The 13312-nt window shown below is 59.1% G+C and overlaps 1 protein-coding gene across 1 annotated transcript in view; it reads right to left on the reverse strand.

Annotated features, from left to right (window-relative positions):
• Positions 1 to 3386: 3386 nt before the first annotated feature.
• The window catches only part of MUC17 (mucin 17, cell surface associated), a 33854-nt gene continuing 23928 nt past the window's right edge, over positions 3387 to 13312 (reverse strand). Inside the window, 9 exon segments of the mRNA XM_078850983.1 lie at positions 3387 to 3979; positions 4979 to 5058; positions 5539 to 5663; positions 8696 to 8863; positions 9428 to 9599; positions 10571 to 10639; positions 11147 to 11280; positions 11877 to 11938; positions 12372 to 12490. Coding sequence (XP_078707109.1) covers positions 3944 to 3979; positions 4979 to 5058; positions 5539 to 5663; positions 8696 to 8863; positions 9428 to 9599; positions 10571 to 10639; positions 11147 to 11280; positions 11877 to 11938; positions 12372 to 12490 — 965 coding nt within the window. The 3' untranslated portion in view covers positions 3387 to 3943.

Genomic DNA, 13312 nt, shown 5'->3' on the forward strand with positions numbered 1-13312 from the left:
GGAATAATCACGTCCCTCGATCTGCTGGCAATGCCCCTACGTATACATCGCGAAATGCCATTGGTCTTCTTGGCAACGAGGTGCCAAGATTCATATCTAGCTTCTCGTCCACTGTAACCCCTCAGTCCCTTTCTGCAGAACTGCTGCCGAGCCATTCGGTCCCCAGCCTGTTGCCATGCATGGGATTCTCCCGTCCTAAGTGCAGAACTTCAGGGGAGCTGGGGGCAAACTGGGAAGCAGCCAGGGGACAATCCAAGGGCTAGAAACCTGACCTAGGGGAAAAGGTTAAACCTGGACACATTTAGCATGGAGGACGGGGGGACTTGAGCCCAGCCTGGAGGTCGGGGAAGGGCTGATCTGAGGGGACAGTGTCAGTTGTTCTCTGGGGCCCCCAAAGGCAGGACAAGGAGCAAGGGACTTAATCCGGAGCAGGGCCGAGCTTGGTTGGGTTTTAGGAAACGCTTTCTGGCTCTCCAGGGAGCTCGGCTCCAGAACAGGGCAATACGGGGGGGGAGAGGGGGTCCTGTCCCTGGGGGTTTTTCAGAGCAGGTTGGACAAATGCCCATCAGGGCTGGACTGGGGTTACTGGTCCTGGCTCAGTGCAGGGGGCTAGACCAGATGCCCTCCAGTGGGGATGGGGGGCTGGACCGAATGACTCCTCAAGGTCCCTTGCAGCTCAACCTTCCCATGACTAGGTGTAAATTGTCCCCCACCCTGGTGCTGGCTGAGCATTGGGAGGGGATGGTCTGCTCAGCATCTCCTGCTCCTTCAGGAAGCGGGGCTGCCCAGGAGAGCCAGGGGCTGATAGAGCCTCACACAGACGCCCGCTCCATCTACAGAGGTCCAAGCACAGGTCCCGCCTCAGGCCCACGGGGTTCAAGGCCAGAGAACCTCCCTGAGCTGCTCCTGCATCCAGCAGTAGTAGGGCTGTTGTCTGCAAGCTGAGACCAGGGCCTCGTCCCGTTAGGTGCTGCCCAGACCCTGACCAAGAGCCAGGCCCCGTGGGGCCAGGCACTGCCCAGACCCAGCTGAGATGAGGCCCCAGGGTGTATGGGACGGGACAGTGACACAGGCGGGGCACTCTGCGTGACTTGGAGCCGGAACATTGCAAGGGGCTTCCAGGGATGAAAAGTCCAGGACAATCCAGCTACCTGCACCATGGATCTTTGGACCGCGATTAGCACCATTGATGTGGGATGCGCTTTGGAGTCTATTTGCGGCACTGTTGCCATCGCAGCGGGGAGGGAGGGGAAGAAACAACCGTCATTCAGCCACCATAAAGACATTGAACCCTGGCTAGTATTCACTCCTGGTTATGGCCAGGAAACAGCAGGGCCCCTTATCAGCAGCTGGGTTATCAGCACCATGCAGGGCAGTCATAAACCGGTCCAAGGTCTGCCACGTGAGCGGCCTGCTTCCAGGAGGGCAAGGTGGGTCGGGAGCCTCTTCTCGTCCATCTTCGGCCGCTCTGCCAGCCTCGCCTGGGCTCAAAGTCCAGCCCCCTCGGGCCGCACCCAGCAGGCTGGAGATAACGGCTCTACTACTGCTGCCCGCTCTGTCCCTTTTGTCATCCCGGCCCTACTGTGGAGACGGGGGTCCCATGAGATGAACTGTGCCAATGACAGATGTGCCTCTTTTTGGAGGGATAGCAGCCCTACTACTGCCGTCAGCTAACACGCTCCCTCCTTTGAGGGATCCAGGTTCAAACCCGGCTCATGGGGGCGTCAGAGTGGCTGGGCCACTCTGTCCATCACACGCTGCCTGGACCTGCCCCGTCGCCGCCAGGGAAGGTAGCAGACATAGGTCAGATAGGATCCTGGCCTCTGACTGCACCCAGGTGCTTCCAGTTCGGGTCTCAAACTGGTCTCTAACAGAGAGCAACTCAAACCATGGGGGAGGAGGGGGGTTATCTCATAGATTTGTGTCGACCCAGGCCAGAGAATTCACCCAGCTCCCCCCGGACCGCGCCTGGCCGCTTGTGCTGGACTAAAGCATCTCCCAGAAGGGACCCGCGACTGCCCCTCGACAGTTCCAGACAGAGACCAAGTGGCCATCTCCTAGCCCAACGCGTGGGGGCCCTGTTCCTTCTCTGTCCTTCTAGTTTCATTTCTCAAGCCTGGCACCACCCAGGAGTGCAAGTCTCTGACGTCTTCTCATCAGCACCAGGGAGCCAGCCAGTCTCTGTTCTCCATAAACCCTTAATTAACCCTCCCCCTCCTTTCATTCCAGATGAACCAAGTCCCGTATCAGCCGCTCCGGCATCTTGCCCAAATATTTGGCCCGTTTATCCGTGTTAAATATTGGCACAACGCTGGCTCCCTGCCCATCTTTGGGACGGGCAGAGCCCTGGGAACCCACCACAAGTGGGCACGGAGGGGCGGAGCGGACAGGGGGACTGTGCCAAGCTGGCATGTCAGTGTCCCGGGGGCTATTCACTCAAGTGTTTGCCTTCGCACCGCGCCCTCCACCCGGGCCTCCTTTCCCCCCCCCCTTCTTTCTTTCTCTACAAGTTTGTTTTTCAAGTGACTCGGCCCCGGGCTCAGGTCGCCACTATCTGCCCCGCTGCCGTCTGACTTGGCAGTCACGTGCCGCGATAGCAGGGACACGTGCACCCTTGTCAGGTGTTTGGGCACCACTTCATCAGCTGGCACAAGCCAGCCTTGGGCTGGGCAGACTGGGGCCGACCCAGCCCCTCCCAGGTCCCGGGACCGAGCAGCCCAAGCAGCCAGGTTTGGGTACAGGTGCTGTGCGGCCCGGCAGGCACCAGACGCCCCCCGGGGCACAGACATGAGCATGATCTGGGCGGGGGGGACACGCTGCTCTCGCCCCCGAGTCTGCCCTGAATTGGGGGGGGGTTCCTACTCCCTGTCTGGGGATCTGTGGGGGGCATGTGTCTGGAGACACAGTTCCTCACAGGGGAGCCTTAGGTAACAAGCGCCCCATTCTCAAAATAACACCCGCCCCCGGGCAAGGAAACCCACTCACGCCTGGCATTTTCTCACCGCTTTATTTCCCCTCTGAGAATCACAACAGCAGAGCTTAATTTCTTACACTTACATTATTTCAGTCCGCAGAGGCTGTCGGGGAGCAAAATCCGGGGGGGGTGTCCTGTCTTGGGGGGGTCTGTCATGAGGAGAGGCAGCCCCCTCCCGGGGGTGGGGAAATCTGATCCAGGGGCGTCCCCCTGCAGAGCAATGAACCTGGCCAATGCCTTTTGCCTTGCTCTGCTCTAGCGTGGCTTCTTCCCCTGGACGCCTGGGTCCCCTGTCTTCACTGAGAACCCCCTCCCAGCTGGAAATGGGCCATCCTCACTTCCTCTGGATGCCTGGGTCCCCTGGCCTCACCCCTTGGGAACGCAGCCCCCATTCCCCCTACCTCCATCCCGCCCCTGTTTGCTCAGGGCAAAGGAAACAATTGGAAATCAACACCACCCCCACCCCAGAAATCGCCAGCAGAGGGGCTTGGTGCCAGCCAGCACCTTCCTGGCCTGCCCATTCTTCCTCTTTGACAAACGATCCGCTGAACCCGCTGTGCAAACAACCTCAGTGCGGCCAGCCAGGGCCTGGGAAAGCTCCACCCGTGCACCTGGCTGCCAAAGAGGAACACCCCGCCCCCAGACACAGGCAGAGTTGGGGACGCTACCAACTCCTGCCCCACTGCCAGGACCCCAACTACCACCAACAGCAGCACTGCTCGGTGCCTGCCAGTCCCCGGGAGCTCAGCAGTGCCCAGTCCCGGATCCGCTGCGTCCCTGTCCCACGGGAGGGTCTTGGCAGCAGAGAGTGACTGGCCTGGTGGTGGCTCTGGGTTCACGTCTGGCCTGGGCCCCCCGGCCTCAGCTCCGCAGGTCTGACGGGTGCAGGTCCCCGGGGAGCAGCCTCCTCCAACAGCTACGGCCGCTGGATCAGTCCTGGATGTCGCAGGCCAGACCAGCTGCCGGGACTCAGATACGGGTCACCTGGGGCCGGGCAATTTGCGTCTGGGGGAAGCAGAGCCAGCCTGGGTCAGACAATGCGGAGAGCCCAATGCCCCTCACCCCCGACCCGCAGCTAGGGTGACCAGGTGTCCAGTTTCTGACCGGAACACCCGGTCAGAAAGGGACCCTGGTAGCTCCAGTCAGCACCCAGTCATGGTGCTGCAGGACTAAGGCAGGTGAGTCCCTACTTCTCCTGGAACAGCGCTGCGCCCTGGAAGCAGCCAGCAGGTCCAGCTCCTAGGCGGGGGTGCCACAGGGCTCCACAAGCTGCCCCCGCCCCGAGCACTGGCTTTGCACTCCCATTGGCCCGGAACCATGGCCAATGGGAGCTGCAGGGGCGGTGGCTGTGGGTGAAAGCAGCATGCAGAGCCACCTGCCACACCTCCGCCTAGGAGCCGGACCTGCTGCTGGCCGCTTCTGGGGTGCAGTGCAGAGTCAGGACAGGCAGGAAGCCTGCCTTAGTCCCCACACGGCACCGCTGATTGGGAGCAGCTGGAGGTAAACCCATGCCCCAACCCCCTACCCTGAGCCACTCCCAAACCCAGAGCCCCCTCCTGCACCCCAAACTTCTCATCCCCAGCCCCATCCCAGAGCCTGCACCCCCAGTTGGAGCCCTCACCTCCCCAGCATCTCAACCCCCTGCCCCATCCCAGTGCTCCCTCCCACACCCTGAACCCCTCTGCCCCACCCCCTAGCCTGGAGCTCTCTCCTGAACTCCTCAACCCTCATCCACAGTCCCACCCCAGACCCTGCACTCACTTCCTCCTGCACCCCAATTTCCTGCCCCAGCCCACTGAAAGTGTGTGAGGGTGGGGGAGAGTGAGCCACTGAGGAAGAGAGGGAATGTAGTGAGCAGGGGGCGGGGCCTTAGGGAAGGGGGGGCCCCAGGGAAGGGGTGGGGCTAAGGTGTTCATTTTGTGCAATTAGAAAGTTGGCAACCCAACCCACAGCCTCTGCTAGCCCAGCCCTGGGCTCCCCCCAGCTCTGCCAATGGTCAGGTACCTGCAGAGATGTGTCTACTTTGTCCAGGGAAGGCCGGAAGGACGAGGAGACTCTGTGGCTGCCAGTGCCTCCCTCAGTCCCTGCAAGAGGCCCCAGAATGGGATGAGCAGTTACCATTTGGGGGGCCAGTTTCCTCCACCCTCGGCTATCCCAGCACTGCTGCCCCTGCCCCACTGCACCCTGGTCCCCTGACCCCACCCTGCCATGCACTTTCTCCTGCCCCCATTCCATCCCCTCCCTTTCCCAGCCCCCCTGCTCCACCCCCGCCGGCTAAGGTTGCCCCAGAATCAGCCCTTTGTGGCAGGATCGGCCCCGGGCACCCGCTGCACCTGGCCAGTACCTTGGGTTCAGGCTCCTCCCAGATCTCCCAGTTATTTGTGCCTCGGAGGTGGCAGCCAAACCCCTTGCCCAGCCAGCCCCCTTCCACCCAGACCCTCTCCCAGCGCCCACCGCTCAGCACCCCTGCAGAGCACGAAGGAGCCAGGCCAGCAGAGTGGAGAGGGGAGGCTGAGGTCAGCCTGGCTCACTGAGGCCCAGAGCCGGGGGACGTGGCTACACACCTGGGATGTTACCAGTCCAGCTGGGTGCAGTCGGGGTCCTGGCAGTGATTCCCTGGGGTGGCGCATTCCACTCCCACTCCTCGTTGTTGTACCACTTCTCCTGACTCTCCTCCAGGTCCGCCACACTGCAGAGAGAGCAGCCATACCGCCCGTCAGCCCCAAGGCCCAGCCCCCCGCAGCCCTCGGCATGTGCACTCCGGGGGGGCTGGCTGCCACATACCCACCTCCAATTTCCACCCCCCCCCCAAATGTCTCAGATTCTCTGGTTTCAAAACCTGCCAGAGCCTGGCGCAGCCTGTCCTCGGTACAACCCCAGCACGGCCTGGCGCACAAAGCCTGTCTGAGAGGATCGGCCTCTGGACTCGCCCCAAGCCACGCGGTCTGCAGCAAAACTGTGGCGAGAACCCAGGAGTCCTGAGTCTCAGCTCGGGGCCCTGGCTCCCCCAGCTCACGGCAAATCCCTCTTCTCCCATGCCTCAGTTTCCCACTCCATGAAATCCTTCCCTACCTGACGGGGGCGGGGCAGGGGGAGAGACTAAAATCTATTGGTGACTCCGTGGAGCCACCCAGATGCCACAGTGATGAGGCCAAGAAAAGGTCACAGATTCATAGAATCATAGACGATCAGGGTTGGAAGGGATCACAGGAGGTCATCTAGTCCAACCCCCTGCTCAAAGCAGGACCAATCCCCAACTAAATCATCCCAACCAGGGCTTTGTCAAGCCCAAGCTTAAAAATGTCTAAGGAAGGAGATTCAGAGCATTCAAGGCCAGGAAGGACCATGAGTCTGAGCGTCTGTTTAGCCCGGGCCAGCAAATCTCACCCACTCAGAGAGCTGTGTCTTCCAACCACCTCTGGAGAGACTGGCCCCTCCGTTCCCCTGGCCCTGTCGGCCGCCCTGCTCCTCACCCCGGCCAGCTTGAGATCCTCTTTCTTGGGCGTGGCTGGACGTTGGGGTCTGACCCGTGCCTGACCCCAGGGTGTGACGAACGTGGGCGTTCTCTGCAATATCATTCTGAACACTCTGCAGGACTCGGCGCCTGTGCCCCTGTCATCGCCCCCCCGGGGGGAGGGTTTGCATTCGACACACCTGCCCCCGCTGGCTCTCAAGGCAGCAACAGTCCTAGGCTCACCGGAAAGACCAAACCCCTCTCTGGCCCTCTGTCCTTCCCAGTGCAGATTATCTGGGGCAGAGGGGGTTGACAAAATTGGATTTTGGGGGGTCAAAAAACACTCATTTCTCAAAACGGGGCATAGGAAAGTTTCAGGCATCCATGCAGTTTTTGACTTTGGGGGGGAAAAAGGGTCTGAAATTGTACTGCCCCAGTTTGCCATTTTCCAAAAGAAACCAACGAACTAAAAAAAGGATCAAGTTTTCCGGTTCCCAACTTTTCATGGGGATGTTTCAAAGACCGAAAATGGTTGAAACCGAACTATCCCAAACTGAAATTTCGGGGGGTGGGGGGTGGTATTTTCAGTTCAGGGAATTTTCTGAGGTTTCCATCAAGTAGGGGCAGAGAGGTAGTTTTCCCTCTGTGCCTAGCCTGGGTGCGACCATGGCTGAAATCAGTGTCTCAGTTTCCCCTTCTATGAAATCCTTCCCTACCTGACTGTGGCAGGGGAAAGGAAGGGAAAAGACCAAAATCCATGAATCTGAGCATCTGTTGCCCGTTCTAGCACCCACAGTTCCAGCCAGATGGTGATTAAATCACAGAGGGGTCAGAGAAGAGTCATGAGAAGGATTAAAAACCTTGCTTTCGAGTGACAGACTCCAGGAGCTCTGTCTATTTGTTCTCCTTAACCTCTCTGAACAAGACAAGAGGCAATGGGCTTAAATTGCAGCAAGGGAGTGTGATGCTGCACTCCATATGATTTTAAGAAAATATGCTAATGAGTGTGAATATAATGTCACTGGAATATGCTTCATGCAAAAGGTCTCTTGTGAGGTTTCATGACAAAGCTTATAATCTACAGAGTGTGGTCATCCTATTTGTATGAATGTATCACTCTTGTATCTGAAACTAGAAATATGAAATATAACTCTGAGGGCCTATTGTAATTATGCAAAATGTGGGCCATTAATGGTGGTATGGAATCTTGATGGCGCCCATCAACTAGGACAATTGGTTGTAAATGGCTCTGTTTTCAGGCAGGCCTTCCTGTGAGCCAGACCAGGAAGAATGGAGGCTTAGGGGACTCATAGGATATGTGACCATAACACCTAGTACTGGAATCCATCTTAAACATAATGCTTTTCCATTTAGAAGGAGGGGTGGGGATCCAGAGAGACAAAAGATTCCCGCCCTGTGCCAAAGCTATAAAAGTGAGAGGAACAGAACAAAGGGGGCTGCAGTCATGAGAAATCCCCTAGTTACCACTTGAGCTGGAACAAGGGCTGTACCAGGGGAAAGGATCGGGCCCAGACTAGAAAGGAGTCTAGCCTGTGAAAGAAGCTTATTGGAACTATATTAGGCTTAGACTTGCGTGTTTTTGTTTTATTTTGCTTGGTAACTTACTTTGTTCTGTCTGTTATTACTTGGAACCATTTAAATCCTACTTGTTACTAATTAATTAACCCAGAACAAGTCATTAATACCTGGGGGAGCAAACAGCTGTGCATATCTCTCTATCAGTGTTACAGGGGGCGGACAATTTATGAGTTTATGAGTTTAAGCTTTATACAGAGTAAAACGGATTGACTTGGGGTTTGGGTTCCACTGGGAGCTGGGTGTCTGGGTGCTAGAGACAGGAGCACTTCTTAAGCTGTTTTCAGTTAAGTCTGCAGCTTTTGGGGGACGTGGCTCAGACCTGGGTCTGTGTTTGCAGCAGGCTGGCATTTCTGGCTCAACAAGACAGGGTATGGAAGTCCCAAGCTGGCGGGGAAAATGGGATCAGAGGTAGTCTCAGCACATCAGGTGGCAGTCCCGAGGGGGTCTCTGTGACCAAACCCATCACAAGGAGGTTTAAATTGACATCAGGAAACACTTCCTAACTGTCAGAGTGGTTAAGCCCTGGAATAAATTGCCCAGTGAAGTGGTGGAATCGCTGTCCTTGGAGGTTATTAAGAGCAGGTCAGACAAACCCCTGTCCAGGATGGGTTAGATCCCACCATGCTGTGCCTCCCAGGCCCCGCCTGCCCCAGACCCTCCCCCCGTACCTGTGCTTGCCACTCCAGTGCCGACGCCAGCCAAGGCAGATGGCCAGGACAAGAATCACCAGCAGCAGCACGACCAGGCCGAGCGCCACCCCCACTGCTACGCCCACCTTGCTCACGACTTGTTCGCAGTGACTGCCCGTGAACCAGTACCAATCTGAGTGCTGGCAGCTGCCAAGAGAGGGGGAGGCCATCAGGAGTGTGATGCAGTGAGGACACCTGGGTTCTCTCCCTGGCTCTGGGAGGGGAGCGGGGGCTGATGGGTCAGAGACAAGGGGCTGGGAACCAGGAGTCCTGAGTTCTCTCCCCAGCTCGGAGAGGGGAGTGGGGGCTGGTGAGTTAGAGAAGGGATGGCTGGGAGTCGGGACTCCTGGGTTCTCTCCCCAGCTCTGGGAGGGGAGCGGGATCTCATGGGTTAGAGCAGGGGTAGGGGTTTCCGATGTCAGAAGTGTGGGAAAGAGACCCCTAACCCCATTCAGCAAGGGACAGTCCCAGCCCCAGTACTGAGGCTCAGGCCTGACCCAAATCTGCCCAATGCTCCCCAGGAGCAAATGCTGAAGAGGGGGGTGACCAGCCCTGTGCCCCAGTGACCCCCCTCCCATTTTTTGCTGCTCCAGAGTGTGGTGTTCCGACCAGCTGCGGGTGCCTTTCACCCAGGTGTTGCAGCCGGCCTCCATCCCCCTCCCCAGCCACAGTTGAGTTCCCCACACCTCCACCCCGGGCGGTGACACTCACTAGCAGGTGGGTCCCCCCAGCTGGATGTAGCAGTACCCCCGGCCGTTGCAGGCATAGGTGTCGGGGTGGTGGATGCTGCAGTTGGAGACGCACATCAGCTGCCCCAAGACATTGACGGGCAGGAAGTATTTCTGGTAGGACTGGCTGATGGTCGAGTTGTTCAGACACACACCTGGGGAGACAGGGCCAGAGCAGGTAAGCACGGGAATCCCCCCAGTTCCAGCTGGGCCAGCCCCAGAACCGCCCTGCAGGAAAACACGCTGGGGCTCTGGTTCCGTCCTGAGGTCTCCAGACCCCCCCCTACTGCCCCCCAAGAGCCAGCAGGAGTAGATACCGGCCTTCCCAGGATGCTGGAGGCAGCGGGACCACCCGTTCTGGGTCTCCCGCACTGGGATTCTTTTTCTTGAACATCCTCCCTGTATAAAATGTCACCCCTTGACCTTTCCTCCCAGTGCAACATATTTCCATTCCCCCCAGTTATGTGAAATTTTGTATGGGATGGGATTTCCATTTTCCGGCCAATGCTACTTGGCCTCAGGCAGACCTTGGGGCAGCAAGTTCCCCTGGTTGTCATCAGTTGGGAATTTGCTGCCTATGTCAGTGTTAACACACAAACAAGGGGGCATCTGACATCCGCATTTGTCCGTTCTCTTTAGAGGCCGGCGGAATGCCCCGAACAGCCAACAACAATTGGTCTTCATTTTCCTTCCTGGTTTGAAAATCTCTCGGCCGAATTTCCCATCCTGGCTGCTCTGTGCTGTTCGTGACTCCATAGGCTTCGATCGCAGCTCCATTCCCAGTGAGATGACCGGACGCCAAAGTGAGACAAGGGGACCCTGGAAACGGGGCACCACGTCTGTGACGCTGGGGGCTGATTAACCAGGGGAATCAACTCACTAGTCCCAGTGGTGGAGCCTCCGCCCCTTGGGGGGGCGCAGTCTGACCCGCAAAGGCCCAGGCTTCCGGCAGTGCTGGTAACAAAGCGGGGGACGAATTTCCCAGGGGCCGTGCTGGAGTCTCCACCCATGTTACAGCAAAAGAAAGAGGTTTTTCTAACAGACCTGGGAATTACTCTGGAGGCAGGTATCTGGGGATCAGGCCAGATGGTCCCCGCCCCACCGCCTCTCCAAGACTGCATCTCACCTGCCATCATCAGGGGGACCGTGTTGACGTGCGTTGCGTTGGCTTTGAAGCACAATTCCTGCGACTCAGCTGAAAGAGAAGATCCAGGCCCGTAAGTGGCGCCCCTCGGCATGGACCCTGGCGGCTTTCCGCCTGGGGATAGGGGTGGGGAGCAGCGAGGACCCCAGGGCTGGGCCAGCAGCCATGCCGCTGGAGCTCTGGGAGCAGGCGGGTGTGAACTATAGGGGTGCCACGAGCGCTGGTCCTGGGGGGCCCATGTCTGCGCAGGGGGGCAGGCCCAGTTGGAGGCCAAGTGGGAGAAGGGGCTAGCCACTCTGCGGGACAGATGCAGCGGAGTGAGAGGGGTCTCCGTCATCACCCCAGGGGGGGCTCTAGAGACCCCCTAGGCTGGCTGGCGCCTCCTGAGAGCCCAAGACAGATGCAGGAAACACAGCAAGGACAGCATGCAAGGCTCCGCAGGGAAGGGATGAGACGCCAGGTCTGCGGCTGGCACCTTGCAGCGACCCCAAAAGCTGGATGGCCAGCGCCGGGCCCGCAAAGGGGAGGCCGGCTGGCCAGGCGAATCGCGGTACACACCCGGAGAGGCGCTGGTGCAATTGGTGGCGTTCAGCCGCGCTCTGACGTTGGCCACGGCCTGGGTGTACACACTGGTGTAGTTGGCGTAGGGCACGTCCAGGACCACGCGGTGATCCACCACCACGCTGCCCTTGCTGTGGGAGGAGAACGAGAGGAGAAAACTCATCAGGGGGCCACCGGATGACACCACCCCATCCCCAGGGTTGCCAGGCATCTGGGTTCCAAGAGGAAGGCCTGGTCGAAAGGGGACCCTGGCAGCTCCGGCTGGCACTGCCGACCACTTGGTGAAACGTCCGGCCGGCGGTGCAGTGCGGGTAAGGCAAGCTAGTCCCTGCCTGCCCTGGGGCACCGCACTGCTCCCAGAAGCTGCCGCCAGGTCCCTGCAGCAACATGGCACATGGGTGGCCCGTGAGGCTCCATGCACTGGCCTCGCGCCTGCAGGCATCACCCCCACAGCTCTCATTGGTGGAGGTTCCCGGCCAATGGGAGCTGCGGAGCCAGGCCTCGGGCTGAGCATGGAGCCTCACTGGCTGCCCATGTGCCTAGGGGCTGCAGGGACATAGTGACAACTTCCTGGAAACAGCGGCAAGTGCCACAGGGACCCCCCCACCCTGAACCCCTCCTGCACATGAACTCCCTGCCCCAGCCCGGGGGGGTTGGTATTGTGTGACTAGAAAGTTGGCGACCCTTTCCCCCACCCCCGTCACGGGGCCCAGGCCCCACACCTCACCTCAACTGGATCACCTCGATGCTGAGGAACCCAGGCACCGTCTCCCTGTAGATCGGGTCCATCTGCAAGAGAGCGGGCTCAGCACGGTGGGCGCAAAGTGCTCCCCCTACTCCATGGAGCCCTGGCCCCCTTCCCTGCGCTCCGCACAGACCTGCCCTGCTGCAGCAGCTGTCCCCCACCCAGCAGAGACCCTGCTCCCCCAAACCAGTGGGATGCTCCTTCCTCCAGACTGCCTTGGACCTTCCACGGCTCAACCCAGCCCCAGGGACCATCCCCCACCTGCCAAAGCCCCAAACCTCCCATAATACATTGCATCGGGCCCCTGCCCCTAGGAGACACCACGGCTCTGTGCAATGGGGCACTGCCTCCACAGACCCTGCAATCTAACCCCTCACCGGCGTGCCAGACCCCAGCTCTGCCCCCACTACAGCAGTTCCCCGTTCACCCACAGCTCCGCGCGTTCTCCCCAGCCCTCCTGAGTCCGGTCTCCCTCACCCGGGTACGGAAGATTTCCTCAAACACTTTGAACGCTGTGGACTTTGGATCCTCCATGCTTTCGGAGAAGTTCATGTTTGTCACCACCACGGTGACATTGATCTCCGCCTTCACCACATCTGCAAATGGGAAACAAAGTGCAGCTTTGGCAGCCCCGAGCGCTCACGAGCTGGGGAGGATGAGCGCTGACTCACCAGGCTGGGTTTAAACACCACGAGATAGGGGCAGGGGTAATTAAAGAGCCAAATGAGTTTGGCTCCTCTTCTGAGCCTCTAAAGTAGGTCCATCATTGGAGAATCCAGGAACGGCCGGCTGGAAAGGACTCCGAGTTCAGATCCACACGCTAAGCCAGGACCAGTAATCCCAGCCCAGCCCTGATGGGTGTTTGTCCAACCTCCTTTGAGAAGCCTCCAGAGATGGGACCCGCCCGTGGCACCTGTTCTGGAGCCGAGCTACCCTGAGAGCCAGGAAGCGTTTCCTAAAACCCAACTAAGCTTGGCCCTGCTCCGGATTAAGCCCCTTGGTCCTTCTCCTGCTTTCAGGGGCCCCGGAGAACAACTGACCCTCTACGCTCAGACCAGCCCTTCCCTGACCAGCAGGCCGGGCTCAAGTCCCCACCGTCCTCCACGCTAACCACGCCCAAGTTGAACCTCGCCCCCTAGGTCGGGTTTCTAGCCCTCGAATCGTCCTCTGGATGGCCACTCCCCCGTTTCCCCCAGCTCCCCTAATGCTCCCAGAGCTGGCCACAGCACCCTAGCTCGGGGCTTCCAGAGCCAACAGAGCAGGATGACCCCCTCCCCTGTTCACATACCCTGGGTTGATATTAGCCGTTTTTGCACCCGTCTCACATTTGCTTGTGCGATGCTCTTGCAAAAAAGGCTAGTGTCAGTCACAGGCCGCAGGAGCAAACACCCCAGTAAAGCCACCAGGGTTGGCGATGC

Source organism: Lepidochelys kempii, chromosome 28, assembly GCF_965140285.1.
Source record: "Lepidochelys kempii isolate rLepKem1 chromosome 28, rLepKem1.hap1, whole genome shotgun sequence".
In the NCBI taxonomy this organism is placed as follows: domain Eukaryota; kingdom Metazoa; phylum Chordata; order Testudines; family Cheloniidae; genus Lepidochelys; species Lepidochelys kempii.